General features: G+C 41.2%; 1 protein-coding gene across 3 annotated transcripts; it reads left to right on the forward strand.

Annotated features, from left to right (window-relative positions):
- Positions 1 to 8117: 8117 nt before the first annotated feature.
- sall1a (spalt-like transcription factor 1a) lies at positions 8118 to 19749 on the forward strand. Of its 3 annotated transcripts, XM_041788058.1 has the most exons (4): positions 8118 to 8977; positions 11401 to 11523; positions 14079 to 17479; positions 18488 to 19749. In XM_041788058.1, exons 3-4 carry the CDS (start codon positions 14294 to 14296, stop codon positions 18926 to 18928), a joined length of 3627 nt encoding a protein of 1208 aa, XP_041643992.1. In that variant the 5' UTR covers positions 8118 to 8977; positions 11401 to 11523; positions 14079 to 14293; the 3' UTR covers positions 18929 to 19749. The 3 variants fall into 3 exon arrangements, with proteins under 3 accessions (XP_041643992.1, XP_041643975.1, XP_041643984.1); XM_041788041.1 differs by lacking the exon at positions 11401 to 11523; XM_041788050.1 differs by lacking the exon at positions 8118 to 8977 and having other exon boundaries at positions 9018 to 11523.
- Positions 19750 to 23508: the final 3759 nt, after the last annotated feature.

Raw genomic sequence — 23508 nt, forward strand, 5'->3', positions numbered from 1 at the left:
ATGTTTACACTCACAGGGGCCACACTTGGCTGTTAATGGGGGGAGAAACTGGGAAAACAGCCGTCTTGTGTGAGCCAAGACTCTTACTGTGAATATTAAAGAGAGACAGAGAGGGGGAAAGAGAGAGAGAGAGAGAGAGAGAGAGAGAGAGAAGCAGATATCTGGACAAAACAAAGCTGGGTTTGGAGAGCCCGGAGCACATAATAAGCACGGCTCTTTCACTGCACACCCAGGGCACTCTGGAAAAGTGGGGAGGCTGCTGAATGGGAAAGGAAGTAATAAAAAAAGCAAACTTCTTTGAAAAGAGTCCTGTGTGTGTGTGTCACAGTGTGTTTGTGAGTCCATATGCATGCTTGGGAGTGTTTGTGTGCAGCTGTCTGAGTAATTATTACATACGGCCTACCTGTAGTGTACTTTTAGGAAAAAGACTCAAGAGAGGCAGAAGTATTAAATAATATCACACAAGCAGAGACGGGGGGTGGATTACAAGGACCTTGTGAAAAAGGTAAGAAGATCTGTGCTGTGTCCTCCTCGCCAGACATTTTAAAGGAAGTTTAAAAAGCAGTAACTCGCCAGAAAAGACAAGCCAAGAGGTAGGAAGCAGAGTAAAAGGGCAGTGGAGTTCAATGAGAGTACGACTGCCAATCTGTTAGACCTGCAACCTAAATGAGCGAGGAGAGAGACTGGTTCAGCTGGACTGCTCACAAACACGCTCTGCATTAATGCATTCTTTTTCTCTGCATCTTTTTTGTGGGCTATTGTTAATCACAGCCCCTTTTTTGCAAAGCACACACTGATAGACAATTTTCTATATTTTACTGCAGACATTGCTACAGTAAAGTGGTCTTTTTTTCAGAGGGAAAGGGATCTAACTGAAGAGGAAAAGTGGGGAAAACGAGAGTGTGAGTTATGGAGATTAGACAAAGCAGGCGAGACACATGGAAAAAAGAAGGAAGCAAACAGGGGAAGTGGTGGCAGTGCAGTAACTTCAGTGAGTTTACCCCCTGAGGTAGTCTTTTCGCTAGTCATCAGGGACCCGACTCCTCTGACATCCCGCATCCGACTCGACTTCTACAAGTGGGGTAAATAAAGAGTGACAAGCCCCACCTAAAGCCCCTCTTTCACCTCCAGGCAGCTTTCACCCCACTTCTCCTCTCCAGTGCAGACAGGGTGTGCAACAATGCAGCTCTAACTTAACATTTCACCTCTATTCTCTTACTTTTTAAGCCAAAATATTTGCAAGGCTACAGACATTTTTTTATCCCCAGTGTCATAACTTGTGGTCATGGTGTATAGCTAAATAACAAACTAAAGAAAACACACATGCACATAGAGGCTTCATCTGACACGCACGCACACAAACATACATTTAGAGCTTTCCTTGTGTGGTCACGGGGAGCCAAAGAACACATGCAAATGCACGAGAGGACCTCACATTAAGGCTGCAACACTGTTTTCCCCATAATATTGCTTATTTTGAACCACAGAAACCTCAGTATAGAGTCTAATGCAAGTCTGTGCTTGTTTTAAAGAGCAATTAAGTGTATATAGGTGTAATATTTAGCACTTACTACCTTATGGAGACACATGTTTGTGCCATTCTATTGTGTATTTTTTTTTTTATTTATGTCCTCAAAGCTCTTTTTAACTTGCTTTTAAAAATGCTTTATAGGTTAGGTTGAATATTATTAATATTTAGGCAGTAAACAGACAAATACAGGTACTTTTTGATAAGTTACCCATAAAACCATAAAAATGCAATGTTTGCAGCAGGAAAATCTGTTAATTCATAACAAGAGCAGGGCATTGATGGAGTTAGAATCTTTGGGAAGTTAAAACTTTATTTGACTTAAATACTGAAATAAAGGATTTAACTTCTGTACAAACTGACATGAAATCTTCAAAGCGTGATAGAACTGATAAACTGACTTCATTTCAATACAATATTAAACCCAAAAGGGGTCCTAACTTTCTGAATACAATCCCCCGCACCACCAGGAGACCCTTGTGCCAGACGGAGATACTGGGAGTGTGGCGGAGCCTCCACCCGGCCTCCTCTGCCTCTTCTCCCCTCTGGCTGCAGGCAGGTCAGGGACATGCTGGAGATCAATAGCTTGCGTTTGCCCACAGCAGCCCCATTTCTCAGCCGGGACACTGATGCTAACTATCAATAGTAATAAGGGCCTGTCTGAGACACAGTTAACTGCTGGCCTACACAGCTGTCTGCCGGAGGTTGATAAACATCTTGTGCCCAGAGTTACAGCGAATAAAGCGTTTGATATGCTTCAACTTTGTGGCTGTATTTACTGTAAGAACGTGTGAGTGTTTTCTTTGTTCTGCTCACTTGGTGCTTACCTGCACGCTGCTACACTATGTTGCGTGATTTCACCGCTCTCACGGTGTGATAGTCATCACGTGTGTATATTCTGTATGTTGTAAATTTACTAGCATGTGAAGTAATGTAGGGATGGTTCAACGTGTAATTTTTAGTTTTGCTTCCAGGTTCTTAAAAATACATAAACACTCAGCTTTCAGGGGGTGATGTGTGTGTAATTTCTTCAAGATGTGTGTAGAGCTTGGTTCCTCTGTAACCTCCAGTCTCAGTGATTTGTGTCGGTGTAATCCAGCTCCATTCTGTGAAACATCTAACGAGCTAAACATCTCTCTTCATCCAAATATCATTCGTCAATGTCATATGAAAGCACAATGTGTTTTTCTGAGAATGCAACCGAGCTAAAAAAGGCGTCTCGGTGGTTGTCCAGCACCATGGTGTTTGTCGTGAAGGCAGCTCAAGCGAGTGTGTTTAATCACATACAATCAAGAGAATTTGTATCATAGCAATTGAACGATTTAATGATTGCTTTACGTGATTGATCAGAAAAAAAGGTTGGGTTTTGAGTAATGAGGAACAGAAACAAACTTACGGAATTAAAAGTTTGGATCTGCTTACTTTTGCAAGTTTGTTCTTTTTAAATTTTTAATTTACTGATACAAAAGTATAGAGAGGGTGAGGGTGAGTGCTACAAGGGATCGAAATGTAACCAGGATCTGGTGCCCTTCAGGATGGGTGGACAAAGTTTAAACAGCAAAAATTTAAAGAGTGACCTGCCAGACAATTGCCAATGTAGTCCGTAGTAAAAATAGCAGCCAAAATTGAAGACTTGAGGCACTTTAATGTGAAAATCCTTCCTTAAACAGGGATGTCTACGCGTTTTAACTGACCGCAGGTCTTCATCAGGTCATCAGGTGTTCTGACTGACAAAGAGTATTTTAAGGTAAGTCTCCTATGTTATTTATTATCAGTTTTTTGTTTCACACACAATGAATAACATGTTAAAGTAGTAACTGTTGAATGAATTTTTTTGCTTTTTTGGAATACAGTATATCAGAAACAGCTTTATTGGTGAGATATATGTAGACATACAAGAAATTTGTTTTGGGTTAACTTTGCTTTCTATTTACAAACACTGAAAATTATTAGGTCTGTCAAATGTTTATTTTTTTTTATCACAATTAATCACATAATTGCTGGGGTTAATTGCAATTAGTCTTTCCATCTTGAAATTCCACTATAATTTGTATTTAAAGCGGTTTTCTGTTTTATTTTGGATTTTTGTCGTCTCAACTTACGAGTAACTGACTTCCTGTTACAGATCTACTTTCATTTTAAAAGAAGGGAACAGGTAGAATGAAGATTAACCCTGGAAAAAAAGAGCTTGTCATGGATTGGAAATGAAGTGAGGGAACAGTAAAAACGCACATTTGTGATAACACAATGAGCAGATGACTTGACTTGTCCACTAGGACAGAACAATTTGGGAAAATAGTATAATCGTGATTTTTTTTTCTTTGTTTTGTTTTTTTTCGCCCAATATTGCGACAAAGTGTGCGGCTATTTTTAAGTTCCTCATCTTGTGTATTTTCAACAAACACAAGTGAAAAACAAATCATTCTACATAAAGCTGAATGATTTTGAAAAAAGGCCATATGAATTGTTGTATTGGAGGGAATCAGCATTTTAAGTCATTCTCATTTTTGATAAGAAAAAAGTATACACAATATGGAGAGCAAGATTTTTTGCAAACTGTTCTAGACAAAAATGACACTTAAATGTTTACATGATGTGTTGAGTATTAAACTGGTATTTTGCCTCTCATTTCAGTTTGAAGAAACATTGTACCTTCTTGGATATGAAAATTACAGAAAGACATATTGTGATTTAATTGAAAGTTTGATAAATTGCCCAGCCCTTGTATCCACTGAGCTGTCTGTGAGATTTTAAAGTGAAATTGGTGTTGAAAAGAAAGATAAAGCATGTAATTAATTTCTATTTTAAAAATCAATGCACTCATTAAAGATCATTATTAATTGAAATCAATGCATAATGCTGATAGCCCTGTTATACTGCACATACAACTTTTAAGCTAGTTTATACTAGCCTAAATACTAGAAAAGATGCTAAAATAACCACATGTATTAATGTAACAGAGGAGTAAAGGATTTAGATTACAATAGTATGCATGGACTCATGGCAGATTGGGGGATGCTATTATTTTATGTCTAAATTTAGAACTATGTGGGTGTCAAAGTTAAAGTGTGCCTGTGTTTTTGAACTACACACAGGATGTAGTTTCTGATGTCCAGTTCCACCAGTCAGTCTCCTGTCTCCGTCACTAATATCTAAGAAGACGTCACTCTCAGGCGGGAACACTTTGGCGAACACATTCCTTAACACTGGTACCTGTGCAGCTACAGCTGATCCATAGAGTGTCTCACATGACTGTACCAACAGCACAGCAGACCCACACTCAGACACTCACACAGCGGTGTATGTGTGTGATGGGCCGCTGACCTCTCACACCTCTGTGACACTCCTGAATGTTTGCTTGTTTTCCCTCAAACACGCCGGTTTGAATGTGGGTGTCTGTAACTGCAGCTGAGATCATGTAAAAACAAACACGGCCCATTGATACGGGCTGATGCCGCAGGAAGTTGTCAGGGGGGGACAATGGGGGGAGACGATCAGTGGGACAAGTGGTGGCAGTGCTGCTGGAGGACAATAGAAAGGGTTTGATCTCTTAATTAATGGAGGCCATTCTCTGCTGCTGCAGGTACTGAATTTTAATGCAGGCAATTTTTCAAAGGGCTTTCTTTAGGGGCAAAATAGAGCTCTAAATGCCACTTTGTGATCATCTGGAAGACAAAGCCATTTCAGTTCATACCTGAAATATTCATACTTTCTCTTACAGCTGATAGATTGCTTGATAAACTTATTTTATTTGACTGTTGTTGCATCACTCTTTTTAGATCATTAGTGGAAAAACAGAGAAAAAATGTTGAAACTTCATGGATTATTTTCCACTTTTGCTAAATTGTTAAAGTTAGACTACTAGGAGAAACACTACTCTTAAGAGTGGTACAGTGACAGTGTGTGTGACTTTGGAAAATGTGGGCCTATTTCTTTATTTCTTTGAGCATGAGGCCAGCTTACAACAATCCCTTTAATCAAGCTCCTAATCCTTTTGCAAGACGTCAGCATGCCATGAATAAGGCCATGCACTTCTTAATATTTGTGTTAGGAGTATTGGAGGTCGTACACTGCGGCGTTTACCGTTCATCAGAAATGTTTAGTCTGCCTTATGAAAAGATTAGAAATGTATTTAGTGAATTATATGTAATAGAATCACAGCTGGCATTATTACACTGATTTATTAAAAAATTATACTTCTCTTATTCCCTCTGCCTTGAATCTCAGTGACTAATTTTCATCAAAGATTCTTGAATTTTATCTTTATTGCATACAAAATCAAATCATTCTGGTTTGCATTAATGACAGAAGACTCAAAAGTGTTAAGAGCTGGAGATAGTCCTGTGTTTGTCTTCACAAACTGACACTATGCATCCTTTCAAACCCTGATAAGTTTGCTCGTTTTCTGCTTCCATCCGGGCCCCCAATTATAACACACAACTAACACACACACACACACGTGCAGCTGACCCAGATGAAGGCCTGATCCAGCTCGTTGTAATTCTTTAGGCATCGCGTCGAGCAGTGAGCAGGAGCGTGAATAGAAGCCCACCACGTGTTGAATGCGGTGTCACACAGAAAAAGGGGCTTTCTGCTCACAAATACACTGTGTGAGGATCACTAACAGCGCAGCTCTAGGAGATTCCCCCGCCTGGACTATCACATTATGCGCTTAAACGCGCAATGTTTCTCAGCTATATGATCAATCATGGGGTGTCAGTGATAATAGTGAGTGATGGCACCCGGGCTGGACCCTCTGTGATATGTTGCGCACAGCATCGATTGTGCGTAAAAGACTAATGCGCACTTTTTATGCGCCAAAGGCTTCTGTCATTTTCCCCTGCAGAAAACAGAATCAATCTTTTAATGCAGAAAAAAGAAAGTGACAGGATATTCAGAGTGAGAGTGCAACTAGTAAATATGATTTATTAAAATTAATAATTTATATTAAAATAAATAATTTTAAGTGCATCTTATCGGCCGTAGATTTGCTTCTAAATATTGAAGATTAGATTGAGAATATTCATTTTAAATCCCAGTTATTTCTCTGTAAGCACAAAGATGTCAGATCAAAGCTGGATATTTTATTATGAAATAAGAGTCAACAAGTATTCCAGAAAGTTTCACCTGAATATCTGAAAATAGAATAAATCAAGTATTAAAAATGATGAATGTTGAAAAGTTTTCCACGAGCAGACAGTGAGTGATGTGGGTCCCCATGCTGTGTCTGTGAGCGTCATTCAGCGCATGATTGTGAACACTGTATCCTCACCGTCCCGACTGAATCCCATTTAAAACGTCTCGCGCTCGGCTGGGCTGCAAATCACCCTGTTTACAATCTCACACCAACACTCACATCAATTAACTGGCCATTGATTTTCCCGCCCGGGACATTACAATATTGCAGACCCCCTTTTTTTTTCCTTTCCCAGCAATTTCAAGTTTGGTGCACATAATTGCATGGGCTTTTTAACGCACGTTTCCCCTCTTAATGATCATCTGCTCTTTGATTTTCTTAGTCACTGCTTACATTTCGATTCCGTTACACTGTCACATGTAAAGACACTTCAGCCAGATTAATGTACAAATAAAAAAATATTCAATTATTATTTTTGATATTTTGCATGACGCGCTGATAAAAGTGAAGCCATCAGAAGTGTTTGATTTCCTCCCTGCTCTCTCTCTCTGTTCTTTCTTTTTTTCATGAATAAGTAAATAGTAAGGCTAGTCGAAACTAAAAGATAGCTGACACAAGAGAGGACCAGATCCATCTAGCCTGCAGCCGCTCTTTAAATATTCAGTGAAAAATAATGGCATCCGAGGCATCACCTATAGTAACATTATTATCTTCATTTCTCAAAATCAGGCCGACTGAGAGCTTCGTTTATCTTTTTCACCTAATAAATCTACTCGACTGAGCGCGAGCGTGACGCTCCTGTGGGACCTCTTGCCCTCTTAAAACATCCCCACTGAAGACGCACTCCTGTTAGTGCATTATTTACAACGATAAAAATAATAATAATAATAATAATAATTATAACAGCACTATTTCAGTATTTCTCTGTTAATGTTTTATAATATTTTTCTAGACATAAAAATCCAACAAAAGCCATTCATTTAATATTTTTCCTACGTGGACATCGTTTAGTAATCAACACTGTTGTTGCTTGTTTTTATTCAACAAATAGGCCACTGTCTGGCATCGATAGAAGGACAAAACAGGTTTTTGTTTCAACATTTTGGCCCGGGTGAAATGTAGATGTGTCCACATGATCTTATTGACTTTGCAGAATAAAAATTGCCCAGAAAAGAAATTAAAATCTTTTCCCCCTCTTCTATTCACATGAACAGACTTGTCTCCGCTGTCTTTACCACTGATCGTCCCGATGCGCACAAAGCGTTTGGATCTGCTGGGCGCAATCAGAGAGAGAGAGGGAGAGAGGGGGGGGGGGTGAGGAGGGGGGTGGAGGTGAATGGCAGGATGACTGAATAGGCCGGTGACCAATCAGATCGTCGATGGGCCGGGCTCCACATTTTGACCCAGCGCTACACGGGCCCTCAAAGTTTGTTTATTCGCGGAATGCAGTGTGTGATGAAAACGTGTTAGTAAGTGACCCTCCTTTCGACTAATAACAATCAAATGAAACTGATTGGGACGTCGGAACACGCTGTGGACTTTTGGGAACGCGTACCGGTGCCATTTACGCACGGAACATGCTCGCGCGGCGCTGCGCTTTAGCGCACCGGGAGTCTCGATTGAAGAAACTCTTCAGAGAGTAGGTGTCGGTGTGCTGCACGAGAGCTGAACTGCAACGATCTTAATGCGAGAGCGGAGGACGGACTACCGAGTTTTAGAGAGAAGAAGAAAGTTGGCTGGCACCCGCGGAGGTTTGAGAAGTAAAACGTCCACTCTTCACATCTACAGGAGGAAGACAGAAAAGTGTGATCGCTGCTTGATCAATGTGAAAGATTGAAAGATACTGTCGCAGGCACTGACTCGAGACGCTTACATTCCCTTTAGTAGTCAAGATAAGCGTTGACTTGGCTAACAGAAGGGGTTAAACCGTATCTAAAGGGAGTTTGGAAAACCCAGCCTTTCTTCCCCGTACGGATCAACTCATTGGGTGGGAGCTGAGAGAGAGACAAGAGTCCCCAGCAAATCAGGAGCTAATTGATTAAAGAGACTTCATTTGAATAGGAGGGGGGCTGGCGAGGTGCCAATCGCCTTTCAAAGAAGCCCCCCGTATGATTAATCGCAGAGCATTATTGATAATCATAACGCGGCACATGCGCGGTGGATGGGCTCGATTTACGTAATTTTTGAGAAGGTTTTGTAGTCATTTTTTTATTCTTCGCCTGCTGATGTGCCAGCCAGCATGTCGCGGAGGAAACAAGCGAAGCCGCAACACTTCCAATCCGACCCTCATCTCCCCTTATCGGAGCACAATGGTGAGTTCGAGTAACAGATCTCTGCTTTTATCCAGGCAGCGTGAATATGGCTCTTTTTACCTTCTTTTATCCTGTCATTGCTCACATCTGATAGTTAAAAGTTTAGACGCTGATTTGGACTTTAGACTTTAGATCGTCTCTTCAGCTATTTCAGCTTCTTACTTTTATTCTTACTTTTCTAATCCAGCGACTCTCAGGATTCCTTTGAATTCACTTCATTTCCGTTTAAATAGTTATTAAAATAAACTTTTGAATATTATCTCACATTAAAGACTACTAACTCAACAAAATACAAATGTTATCTTTAAGATTTCCTATGCTACACTAATGCAACTCTTGTGCGTAATTCTCTTTTTTTACGCATTGTGTGCTTGTTTTAAAGTTTCGAAACTTTTTGTGTCCTTGCTAGTTAAAATCCTGATTTGTAAATCCACGATGAAACTTTTTCTGTGTGGTGTGACCGGCTCGGTCGTCGGTCCTCTCCGAGTCTTCCCCGCTCTCAGCGTCTCTGGACGCGGACAGAGCAGCGCGCCGCTGCGGCTGGGAATCAAACTTTTCCAGTGCCCCGGACACTGAAACTCCTCGATCCCAGCGTCGCCGTCCCAGCTTTTTAGTCAAACACTGTTTCCACCCTTTTTTTTTTTTTTACGAAAAACAACACTGTAAGTTATTCTTTCTCTAACAGTGTTTTTAATGTTAAAAAGTTGGATAAAGAAGGGAAAAGTGCTGTGACGATCTGAAGATCACACACATCTTCCTCAGATCCTGTAAATACTCGTCGTTCAAACTTGACGTCAAGCAGCATTAATAATTTGAAAGTCAGCCTCACACACGGAAACACAGTGACACAATCAGTGTGTGTTTTATTATGAAATATGCACAGGGTGTAAAAAACAGAGATAACTTTGCTCTTTGTTTTCAACTTCAACGAGCTCGCGCCTAATTAAGACTTTTGGCCTTTTATCAGCGCATGTAGATCTGACCAGTCTGTGCAGACACGGAGAAACTCTGCTGTTGTGCCACATGTAACATTATTTTATACAAAGTGACACTGAGAGTGAAAATGCTCGATTCTGTTCTGGAGCTGAGAGCCACAGTCAGCCAAGCGACTAAAATAAGACGTCCCCATATTCTTTAACAGACGTTTAAATTAAAAGACAAAAACCCTCCAATATAAGAGCATCAGATGCACTAATAATAAGAACGAAATACTGAATTTCTACAACGGACGTTGCGTCACGATGTGTGTTTCCCTTGACCTTCTTTTAGACTTTAACATCAGAGTATTTGTGCAGTGAAGTCATATAAAATTCGTCCTTATTTCAAAATAAACTATTAAATCAGTGCAGTCTAGTCTTTGAACTGTCATAAAGTGTGTCCAGGCTTTGCCTCACATTTTTTGCCCTATTTTGATTATTTTAATTTGTAGAAAGGATCAGATATGCCCATAACAAAACATGCAGATAAAATGGGAAATATTTCAGCGTTGGACAGGCCTGTGGGACAAGGCCTCTAAATTCAATATTTGCAATTTCTGCCTCTCAAAGCCACATTGTGTTTAGCTCTGCCTGAAAAGCATGTGCAGGTAATTTAAAAGAAACATTTGCTTCTTTCAGGAGAAAGTCATGCATTTGCAGCAAATTTCACGTGATTTTTAGGAACTTGATGATTAATGCAGGATGCAGTTAATTCCTGACTCCTGTTTTTTTCCTGCATTTACATTTAAATCTAATAAAGTTAATAAAAAGTTTCTTTTGTCAGAGAGTTAATTTATTCTATTATTTCAAATGTTATAATTAATGTTAGCAGATCTCGTTAGTGGTTATGACAGGGTTGTCATATTTTCTGTAGTTTCTTGGGTATTTTGCTGACAGAGCTCATAACAAATGTGCTGTGTGTCTTCAGTGGGAGTCGGAAGTGAGAACAGAAAGTCATTGTGCTTGTCGCTGAATGTCAGAGATGCTGAGGGCCCGTGGTTACTGGGAGGTCGGAGTGAGAGCCACAGAGGGTGGGATGTTGAGCTGTTTTAACCTTTGCCAGTGTCCCTCTGTGTGGAGGTGAGGAGAGTTCAGGGCCCAGTGTGTTCCTCTCTACCTCGCCGTTGACCCCTCTGATCGGAGCTGCAGGCTCCCCGGCGAGGGCCCAGGTTTTTATTCAAGTTAGTGTGTGTGTTTGTGTGGCGTGAGGCCTTATCAATGTTGTGGCCGTCCCCTTTTGCCCTATCAGAGTGGCCCCCCTAGAGGGGAGATTGGCAGGGCAGCCCGCTTTGCACTGTTGTTTCTTGTCATTTTGCCAGTGTTTATGTGGTGGGAGTCTAGGTGTAGCCTGAAGGACTTGCTTTGCCTTTTTTTTTTTTTCCTCCCTCCCCTTGAGCTTTAAGCATGTCACCAGGGCAGAGCTTCTCAGATGTGAGTTTCTTCCAGGACCTCGGCAGTTTTTAGTGGAACCCCATCTAGTGTTCAGTGTCTGGAGCCGATGAGAGCAGAAACCCTCCTGAAGTTACAAGTGTCAAGAGGCTCACAGAGGCCCCCCGCGAAAAAAATAATGTAGGAACTCTCAAAGCTCGCCGTCAACTTTTCTTTTTTTTTTTTTCCACTAATCCTCGCTTTCTTGGCTCTCATATTCACACTTTGGTCACTCTCTTTGAGGCTCTGTCTTCTGCTCTTTGTCTCTCCTGACGCCCTTTAGCCCTATGCACCGCTTACATCATGCTTTTGATGGAGCTTCTATGGAAGTTTTTACAGACTCCATCTTTCTACCAGCTTGACTTTATCTTAATTTTAATTCGATGTTAATCCTTGCTATTTTGGGAATTAAGCCTAATGCTAGCATCTGCGCTGTTTACTATGCTAGACTTACGTGGCCAGTGGATTTGTGATCATGCATTGATTTGGTTTTGATTGAATTTGATTTTAAAGAGATTTTTGTTGCCGCTGAAGTTTAGTCAAACATTATTTCACAGCTGAAAGAGCCAATGCATAGCTGTGTAAACATCAACGTTATTTATGAGTTGTGCTTTGCATATTCTTCCAACTTTAAGGGTATTTTAATTGAATTCCAAACTTCAAGTATAGTCAGTGAAAAGAAGACTGTACACTTCATCTTCCACAATTTTGATAAAACATTTTCACTCCAGTTTGTCAAAAAATACACACACCACGTTTCATGTAATTGCCACCTGCTATTTCATTTTTAATGTTATATCAAAGTTATTGTTTCAAAACTCAAACTTTTAAAAAAGTAGATTTTGGGGGTCTTTTGACCTGTAAGATTTTTAAATTTATGCGCTCATTTAATATCGTCATCTTTGTGTTGAAATTATTTAATTAAACATACTTGCGCCAATTTTTGATATATTTTTAATGATGAATTAATTTTGAGCACTAAGCACATTATCTCAAATAGAATATGTATGGTGTGTTGTGTATTTTATGTCAAGCTCTGTGCGGGCGGAAACATGTTGTACACACAGAAGTTGTATTTATTAATTTTGCGTCATGCCAGACTAAACTTTATCCTGTTTTTTATGCCACTTATTTTCATTTTCTTCATGCTTCCATGTGAACAATCAGCCCTGAAAAAAGTGAGAAACTACCCGTGTTTCCTCACATTTCTCACATATAAATCAAACACATTTTTTTAAAGTTAGTGCTCTGGGTGTAAGTTGACTGGTGGGGGCTATGGGTCAGGGGGGATTTACCATGAAAAGTTATCATTAAAGTTGAATCTTCCCTGTTTGCATGGTTTTGGTGGTGTGAGGGACAGGGTTTACTGTCATGGCAACTTTGCGTTATCTGATGTCTCTGAGCAGAGAAACATTGAGGGAGATAATCCCTGAATTAAACAGGATCTGCTTTGAGTCGACTGAGATGAGCAGGGCCAGGCTGTGCCGACGATCCCCGCCGCTCCCATGCTGCGCGAACAATGGGAAGGCATCCTGTCTCTCTGTGGGGCAGGGCTGCACTTCTCTGGGTTTCATTTGCAAATGAATTCTTGGCCCTGATGAAAGTGTTGAGGGGCCGGAGACACAATGAAAGGGATTCATAGAGAAATGCAATTTGTAAATCAACTTGTATGTTAAACAGTGAGATTTTAAAGCAACAAAGAGGGGAAAGAAGAAGGAAAGTCTGGAGCACAGTGGTGGCTCTGGGGGCAGGGTGTCTTCTTGCCTTTTTGCTCTGTCTCGTGCATTTATCAAAATAAAAAAAAAACGGTTTCTGTGCGCATTTGAAAGGCGATCATTACTTTTGAAGTCCATCTCGGTGAAAAGTTTCTGTTTTTAAAAGCCAGCTGGTATGTCACGTATTTGACTTGGGAAGTTTTTGATGCATGCATTCTTACAAAACCATAATCCTGTTATGTTTAAAAAGTTTCTATATTTTTACTGTTTCTATTATATATTAGACACTTGACTATTTGCTACCCTGTGTTAAACTAGATGTATCTTTTTCATTCCTCTTTAATTCTCTTGTTTTTCATGTGTACATGAAACCGCCTTAATGCTACAGGCTTTGTTGTTCACGTCTCACTGTGACAGCATGAGTGCTTACAAATTAGTTTAGTGACATAGATAACCTGTCCAAGATGCCCATAGTTGGCTGAAAATGAGCAAAGTTGACAGCAAATTGAAAGTCTAATAAGTCCATCAAATGCTTGATTTGTACCGAGTGGACAAGTAGACTTTGAAGGGCATGGAATATAGGAAATCAATGTTTTTCTATGAAATTTCATTAAGGGCCAATGTCCTCACTTCACTCTATTCTATATTTTGATGGATTAGCTGGAGAAAATGAATACCTTTGCTTAGGCTGATGAAACCCAGATGTAAATCTTCAAAGATCACTTTTAAGCAATATTTGAGTAGTTCCTATTGATTTTGTATCCTCTCTTATCGTGTTTCTGTGGCCGCTGCATTGAATGAGGCTTTTTCTCATTTCTGTTGGCTTATTGTTGTCTTTCAGTTGTTTTTGTGAGCACATCAAAGGGATAAGTGTTAAAATGATTAACTTAAGATTAACAACAATGGAATTTGCAGAGATAAAGCTGCTTCTTCAGCTGCAAAACATTTCTAATCACTAATCCTCTGTTTCCTCTTTTTCAGGGGACACAGAACTTTGCTCGGAGGACCCCCCCTGCAAGGAGTCAGACGCCCACGTCTGTAGCAGATGTTGTGCTGAGTTCTTTGAACTATCAGATCTCGAGGAACACCAGAAGAATTGCACTAAGAATCAGTTAGTTCTGATAGTGAATGAAAACCCCGTCTCCCCCACCGGAACCTTTTCACCCGGGTCTCCTCCCCATAATCCCGATGACCAGATGAATGACACGGCTAATAACACTGATCAAACTGAGTGCAGTGACCTATTGGAGCCCAACATTCTCGAAAAAGACGAATCCATGGATGTGGACGTTTCCGGAATGAGTAGTGGTCATGAAGAGGAAGGCAGTCCTACAGACGAGGGGAGCCCAATCAACACAGTTAGCAGCCATGGTGTCAGGGGTCCCTCTGGTCCTGCAGTAGGTACTTCAGCTATCTCTGCCCCTCTACCTCAGCTCAGAGACCTGACTGAGCTGGGGAACTTCTCCATGATCAACAGTAATGTCATAATTGAAAATCTGCAAAGCACCAAAGTGGCTGTAGCGCAATTCTCACAAGAGGCTCGTTCAAATGGGGGCCCCAGGGTGGCAGTGCCAGCCCTTATGGAGCAGCTCCTGGCTCTACAACAGCAACAAATCCACCAGCTGCAGCTTATTGAGCAGATTCGTCATCAGATACTGCTGTTGGCCTCTCAGTCCCCAGAAATGCAGGTGCCCCCAACTTCAGCTTCAGGCACAATGGGGCCTGCTGCCAGCCCACTGACCACACTCAGCTCCCATCTCTCCCAACAGCTGGCTGCAGCCGCAGGCCTCGCCCAGAACCTGGCCAGCCAGTCAGCCAGTATTAGCAGCCTAAAGCAGCTGGCTGCAGCAGCACAGCTACCTCAGTCCAACACAAGCAGCAGTGAGACATCTCAGAGCATTAGCACATTGGGGCCATCAACAGTCAATGCCCAGTCCTCTGACAAGAGGCCGAGTCATATGAGTAGCCTCCACTCTCAGCTCAGCAACCCCTCACTAGCTAAGTCATCATCACCATCATTTGGTATGCGTAGCCTGTTAAGCTCTGCAGTGAATCCCCTTCTACCTCAGCCCCCACCTGGTAACCCCATGTTCTCCAGCTCTCTGCCCAGTGTTGGCACTACTGTAGAGGACCTCAACTCTTTAGCAGCTTTGGCCCAGAGAACGAAAGGCAAGCAGCCAAATGTCACCTCATTTGAACACAAGAGCAGCTCTGATGATGCTTTCTTTAAGCATAAGTGCCGTTTCTGTGGCAAGGTGTTTGGGAGTGACAGTGCTTTGCAAATCCACCTGCGGTCTCACACTGGGGAGAGACCATACAAGTGTAATATTTGTGGAAACCGCTTCTCTACACGTGGGAACCTGAAGGTGCACTTCCAGCGACATAAAGAAAAATACCCACACATCCAGATGAATCCCTACCCTGTTCCTGAGCATTTGGACAATATACCAACAAGCACAGGTATCCCATACGGCATGTCCCTGCCCCCAGAGAAACCAGTCACCAGCTGGCTGGACAGCAAACCAGTTTTACCCACCCTGACTTCCTCAGTCGGCATGCTCTTGCCACCAACAATGCCGAGCCTGCCACATTTCATCAAAAAGGAAGACAATTCAATAGCCATAACTAGCCCTTCTGTTACTGCAAAGAGTGACTCAGGTGCCGCTGACCTTTCAGCTAAAAGTAATGATGGAGCGTCTGAAGAGGGTGAAGGTGCAACTCTGCCTACCTCAAATGGAAAAACTGAAGAAGGCAGCAACTCCTCAGGCCTCATGACAAATCTGAGGTCTGCTTCAGAGAGCACTGTTGATTATACAACATCTAACAGCCCTCCCATGACAACAAACCCACTCATGCCTCTTATGTCTGATCAGTTTAAGGCAAAGTTCCCTTTTGGAGGCATCCTGGATCCTCTCCAGGGGTCAGAGACCTCCAAGCTTCAGCAGCTTGTGGAGAACATTGACAGGAAGGTGACAGACCCTAATGAATGTGTCATCTGCCACCGGATTCTGAGCTGCCAAAGTGCTCTGAAAATGCACTATCGTACTCACACTGGGGAAAGGCCCTTTAAGTGTAAAATCTGTGGCCGGGCATTTACCACAAAAGGAAATCTCAAGACACATTACAGCGTCCATAGGGCAATGCCCCCTCTTAGAGTCCAACACTCCTGCCCTATTTGTCAGAAGAAGTTCACTAACGCTGTGGTCCTACAGCAACATATTCGCATGCACATGGGTGGGCAGATCCCCAATACCCCTCTGCCAGAGAGTTACCCCGAGTCCATGGCCTCTGACACTGGCTCATTTGAGGAGAGAAACTTTGATGATCTGGATAACTTCTCTGATGACAACATTGAAGGGATGGAGGAAGGCCCAGATAGCAGCGTGCCAGACACCCCTAGGTCAGCTGATGCATCCCATGACAGTCTATGTAATTCCCCAGTTCCCCCTGAAATGTCTTGCCAGGATGGGCAAGAGAAAAATGGCCAAGAGAATGCCCACAATAATGACACTGAGGCCAGTCAAATGAAGGCTTTGATAAATGGCTTAGCTGAAGGGGATTGTCTCACCAATGACTCCTCGTCTCTGGGCGGGGATGTTGAAAGTCGAAGCGCCGGGAGTCCAGCTGTGTCAGAATCTACCTCCTCCATGCAGGCGCCATCCCCCACAAGCATGCAACATCAACCACACAAATCCCCAAACCTCGAAGAAAGGCACCAAAGGGCCTTATCTTTGGAGCACACAAGTGCAAGCCTCTTGCATTCTCACCCCTCCAACACTGGAGCCTTGGACCTGACATCTGTCAATCCCTCAAAAGACCCCTTGGGCATGATATTCTCCTTCCGTGAGCGTAGCACCACCAAGAACACATCCTGTGACATCTGTGGGAAGACCTTCGCTTGTCAGAGTGCCTTGGACATTCACTATCGAAGCCATACCAAAGAACGACCATTTATTTGCACGGCCTGTAACAGGGGTTTCTCTACCAAGGGCAACCTCAAGCAGCACATGCTAACCCATCAAATGAGAGACCTGCCCTCACAGCTCTTTGAGCCCTCAAACACCAGCTTGTCCTCCAGCCCAACCCCTTCCCTTCTGTCTGTAGGCTCTCTCAACAAGCCAGAGGTCAACGGCTTCCTCCATAGCCTCCACCAAGAAAACAAGGACATGCCTTCGGGCATGGTCACATCATCTGCCTCCACTTCCCCTGTGCTGTCTGCTGCTCCACCACGCAGGACGCCGAAGCAACACTTTTGTAACACCTGTGGGAAGTGTTTTTCATCCTCCAGTGCTCTACAGATCCACGAGAGAACCCATACAGGGGAGAAACCCTTCGCCTGCAGTATCTGTGGTCGAGCTTTCACCACCAAAGGAAACCTCAAGGTAAATGTTGAAACAGTCAAAACTGTTAAAAAGTTGGTGCGTGAGAATGTTTGTGAAAAGTGAGTCTCAGGACTGCTTAAAGTTTTATATGACATGTCAGTACTCTAGCCATCGCACAGTGTGAATGCTTTGTGTTTACTTAAAGGTACTGACTTTTTAGTAAAAATAATTTGATGGAAAAACTGAATCACACAGCTTGTATGGTTATTAGGAAGGAACTTATAATGCAATCAGCTTAGGATGATTCAGTGCACAGACTTAATGGCCAGGGACAATTATTCCTGCAAGGTCAATTTCTAGTTTTTTGTAACAGATGCTGTGAAAACAGCCACAGGCCTGAAATGCTCAGAAAGTCATCAGTGATCCACAGAATCTTTAGAGACTTATACAAATTAAGCACGTCAAGTATTTTATGTCAATCCTTAAACTTAGCATGAAATTCTGGACATTTCTCTTAAAGTAGGTTATGACTTTGGTTGTAACTGGACTTGCACAGAGATAAATGTGCTTAATATCTTAAGCAGTTCAACTGTGGTTACAAGCAGTATGTTCATAACATATAAATCACAGCTAAATGAACATGCCTTCTAATGGTTATAAAGCAGGAAAAAGTAATGTTTCTGTCATAGACAGGATCCCTGCAGAAGTGAAATGTCACGTGCAATGTATTTTGGCACTTCAGATTTTACCAAAAGCTCTGTTCCCCTCTTGTGAGATGAGCAAATTAAGGTTTAGATAAAACAGCATGTATCCGTCTTGCCAAAATAAGATGTTTACACCATGCGGGTACTTCTCACAGCATAGGCAACTAAGTGGTCTGCTGCAGCCAGGGTGTGAAGCTATTTTAATTTGGAGTTAAGCATTATTATTATTTTTTCCATTGCATCATTTCATGTGCAGCTCTTATGGCCAAGTTTGTAAACATAGCTAATTTTCATCCCTCTTATTCCTCTGTCTCTCCTCCCTCCCTTTTATCCCCCTCCTCTCTCCTCCTCTCTCTCTGTGAAGGTTCACATGGGCACACACATGTGGAACAGTGCTCCTGCCAGACGGGGCCGTAGGCTCTCCGTGGATGGGCCAATGGCCTTCTTGGGTGCCAACCCAGTCAAGTTTCCTGAGATCTTTCAGAAGGACATGGCATCAAGGGCAAGCAACGGAGACCCGGCTAATTTCTGGAACCAGTACGCTGCAGCTTTCTCCAATGGCCTGGCGATGAAGACAAATGAAATCTCTGTCATCCAGAATGGAGGCATCCCACCCATGTCAGGTGGTGTGGGTAATGGGGGTAGTTCTCCCATTGGTGGCCTGACCGGCAGTCTAGACAAGCTGCACAGCATGGAGCCTAATGCTGCTCTGGCTGGTTTGGAGAAAATGGCCAACACAGAGAATGGGGCCCACTTTAGGTTCACACGTTTCATGGAGGACAATAAAGAAATTGTCACAAGTTAGAGCTTCTGTCCTCCGTTGTGCACAGACAAATGAAGATGCCTAATGGCATGTTGTACACATATGTAGACACACAAGGAAAAACACAAAAGAACAAGATGGGGACAAAATCAACTGAACTGCTTTGCTCGCCATTGAATCTTTACGAACACGAGTGTGAAGACAAGTTGCTTTTTTGTACAATGTACATGTTATAGTTTTAAGGAGCTTATTTATTAGTGATTATAACCTTGCTTGAAACCAAGTGGAAGCATTAACAGTTAGGTTTTTGTTTGTTTTAAAGCCAGAATGGGTATGTATGGGTGCTTAAAAATGTGCTTTTGAAACTTAGAATATCTGGGTAGATAACCTTACCTTGGCATTAAGTTATTTTTTGTCTGTAGTAGCTATAACGGAACTGTCGATGTTCATGTGATGCATTAGCCCTGTAATAAAAACAGATTTGCTGTAAATATTGTACACGGATCCTCTGTAGATGGTCTAACATCTGTGTGTTCAAGCCACCCTCCCCTCGTCAAAGCAAAACAATTAAATTCAGGCAAGGGACTAAATGTGTAGTAGTTCCTTTCTTTCACATTTCTATTTACCGTTATTCTATTTAAGTACGACAAAACTTCGAAGTTTGCTACATTTTAAGGGGTTTATTTAGTGTTAACTTGTTTTGTTGTTACTGTTTCTGTGTATTGTACTTTTTACTTTTTGTTTACTTTTTTTTGCTCGTATTTGGGTGTTGTGGAAAGCAAGTCAGAAGGGAACATTCGGTCTGGCCTTTTTTTTTTTTTTTTTTTTTTTTTTAACTCGTTTTTGGAACTGAGACAGCCAATCACATGAGCAGGATTCTCCATTAGTTTCTCAGCTGGATTTCCACGTTGCTGCTATGTCCCAGCATCCTCACTGACATCAAGTGCAAAGTTCTGTGTTGAAGCTTCTGTAAATATGTTCAGTTGTGGAAATACAAACTCCCTCCTTAGAAAATGTACATATAGCTCACACAAGAGAAGTCCATCATGGCCAGGGGACAAAAATGATAGTGTTTTTATAAATATAAATATATATCGGGTTTGACAACCTTCGGACTGTTACATGCACTTTCTTGGAAAGTTGGAAGATCTTTATGGGTCCAGTTTCTCTACACTTTAATACCTACTAACAACTAAGATACTGTAATTCTTTACTCGAATAATCAAATACATCAGTTTTCCAAAAGAATCATTGTGTGTTTGTGTGCCTTTATTCCCTCCTTTCTTTATAATGTTATCAAAATGTCCTTTTTTTTTTTTTTTTTACAGTGAGCATTAATTATTCAAAGAATATTGGGGGAAAAAGTTTAAATGTTGCTTTATGCGCGCCAGGGCCGTTGTGCAGCGTGTGTAACGTCCTCTTTTTTTTAATGACGAACAGCTGAAGCACAAACTGTGGATGCAGTCATTCATATCGAGGGCTTACCTGCTCTTTAATTTAAATCTTAATCGCTATTTAGACTCGTAAATTCCATTGCAAATCCTTAAAAATGCCTTTTAATTGCAAATCCGCGGAATAAAGTAGATCGAGGCTTTTTTTTTTACGCGGAAGAAAATAGTTCCCTGCTGCTTGTTATTTGAGCAAGTCTCAGCGGGAAAAACTAATTTCTGTCCCAATTAGATCCAGTATTTCATAGCAGATAATTCTGCATTCGATAAACAATACGTTTTATGTTTTAGAAATAAGTAAACAGATAATCTGACGACCTAATTATCACTGTGTGAAGTTGTCAAAACGCTCCCGAGGTTTCTGCATAAAGCCTGTGACGGTTATGAAGGCATTTTTTTTCTTATTCAAACGGATTTTTTTTCTCTTTGTATTTCAACAGCTGCATTTAATTTAACACATCGTTGCACATCCTGTAATACAGGATCTGTTCATTTATGTCCAGCATCCTCGGCGCTCTCCTCCTCTTCACTGAGCTCAAATCTACAATATTTACGTTTTATATTTCAGGACGTCGAAGCTAAATGATCCTTACCCACAGTGCCTGTTTTCTTTACAGCAGTCACATCTGCTCGGCGAGCTTTCAGTGTGTGCAGGACTTCCTCAGAGATTCTTTAAAGGACAGAAACAAAAATAAAGCGGTGCTACATTTTTACTGCTATCTAATTGTAAGGAATGCTTCCTTTAGCTTATTTACAACTCTAACTTCCGGTCAAACCGAAATGAGTTAGTTTTAACTTTTCTTAAAATTATTATTATTATTATTATTATTATTATTATTATTCATGTTATTATTAATATTCATGTTATGTTTATATAATTATTTAGAAAATATATTGCATCAGAAAAAGCTGTGAAATAATGAAATAACGCCTAGATATTAAAACTCTGACAAACATGACAATAAATTACTACTAATAACAATGATAATACTTATAATGATAATAATAATAACAACAATATTATTATTATTATTATTATTATTATTATTATTATTATTATAGATACTGGTTATAAGAATGATGGTAATAATAACAATGAAAATGGTTCACTTGTTGAAAATTAGTCTGTGTGTGTGTGTGGAAGTATAAGGTAAGAAATATGAATGTACACAAGTAAAGACATGCTTTATCTTGGTTCATACAGTCCTAGCAGTGTATGCACGAGATCTTCCTCTCAGCTTCTCTCTCAGTAATCGATTGAGCTGTGCAGTATTACAGAAACACTTGAATCTCAGGTGGCAGGAATGTGTACAATTGATCTCTTCCACTGTGGCTCCCAGCAGTGGCTTCTTGCTCCACAACACGGAGCAGCCCAGGAAGAGCCGGGCCAACACACTGAAACACAATCGCTGCACACTAAGAGGGGCTGTCCCTGTCTGCCTGTTCACTGTCACTATTTATTGTAGTGCTGTGAGTCTCATCCACTGCTCTCCACTTACACTGACATGTGCTTTCAGGGCACTGAGATTGTGTACTCTTTGTTTTATGAACACACACAAAGAGGGTTATACGCATTGCATATTCACAGCCTTGCACAAACAATCTTGCATATTAAGACTTATTTATAACATTGTATTTTATGTTTACTTATTTTAGTGTTGATTGTTTTCTTGTTCGAGCTAAATGGTTTGATGGTCTCCTCCTGCAGTGTCTGGAGAGGAGGGGACCATCAGCAGAGAAACATTACTCTCTTTAGCTCTAAGCCCATCCTGTCCACTTACGGTACATTTGAAGGTTCACTAAAGGCTTTGGCCTTAAGTACAGGCTGTATGAACAGCTGCTTCACTGAAAAAATAAGATCATTTATTTCAGATGTAAGATAGCGTGAGTGAAATTTATTTTCATACAAATTGCTTTGCAGTTCTAGTTGAGAGGATCTACTTTACTTTGCTTGGTTTTGTCATTAAGTGAACTTTTTTATCCTGAGAGTGGATTTAGAGGGATGAATGAATCCAAATGGCTTTTTTTAATTAATATTTATAAAATTAATATCTTATAAGGAAGTGCTTTTAAATAACACACCCTATAAAAAATTTTAGATGATAAAAACGATTTGGTCTTTCAAACAAAACCACAGAAGAAAATATTTATGCCCTGCACAACTGCTTCCAAGGTAAAGGTAAGTGATGTTGTGTCTCCACACTTCTTAGTCAGGGCTTCCTTGAAAATGAGATCTCTGTTCTTAAAGCAATTAGTCTGACTAAAATAAAGGTTAAATAAATAGTTTAAAAACAAACAGAAAAAAAATAAATGACCGAACAATCAAGTTGACGACTTCTTGGCTCATTACTGGGGGATCTAAAGTAGGAGTAACCTCAACATGCCCTGTTTCTTCACTCCACAGTCTGTCACTGAGCAGCTCAGGATAAGAAAGAGGAAGCCCAAGCCCCCTCCCACACCATCAGCCCAGTGCTGTCAGCCCTCCTGAGTCGATACAAACTGTAGCCTGAGGCCCAGCTTGGACTCCCCACTGAGGTTCTGGCCCACCGCTGGGAGATCAAAGACCCGCAGAGGACAATGGTGAGCCTCATTTAGCCTGCTGAGGTTCACTTTCCCCGGACGCACCGCCACACCTGCCCAAGCTGTCAGTCACTGTCAGTCAGGTTATAGGCCTGCTCCGAGGCCTGCAACGTACTACTCTGGTGCCTTTACACATATTTATGTTGAATAAAATCTATCAGTTGAGTTCATAATAGACTTAAAGTGCATGTTTGCCCCCTCCCTACCTTGGAATAAAATTATTTATCAATTTTAAATGATAAGATTTATATCCTTCATCTAAACCTCACACAGAGAAATGTGGAAGTTCCCCGATTTCATATCAGTTTAATTAGATAGAGCTTGGGGTTAAACAAACAGACCTTGAATTTAAATAGTATCATAGCATGCAATTTATTTTTTGTTTTGTAACAGAAGTCATGATCTGCCTTTAATTTCCCTAAAATATCCTGACATTGTTTTCTGTTGCAAAAGAAAGTGATTATTGCTTTCATATTTATGTTTGTTTAAGCCTAACCCTAATTTGCCTCGTCATTTTTCCTGCAGCCATCACACGCTGGGTTTATCTTCCTGTGGTTCCATCATGCTTCCTGTGGAAAACGGAGCCCGTCTGCA

The sequence above is a fragment of the Cheilinus undulatus genome, linkage group 1, assembly GCF_018320785.1.
Source record: "Cheilinus undulatus linkage group 1, ASM1832078v1, whole genome shotgun sequence".
Classification (NCBI taxonomy): Eukaryota; Metazoa; Chordata; class Actinopteri; order Labriformes; family Labridae; genus Cheilinus; species Cheilinus undulatus.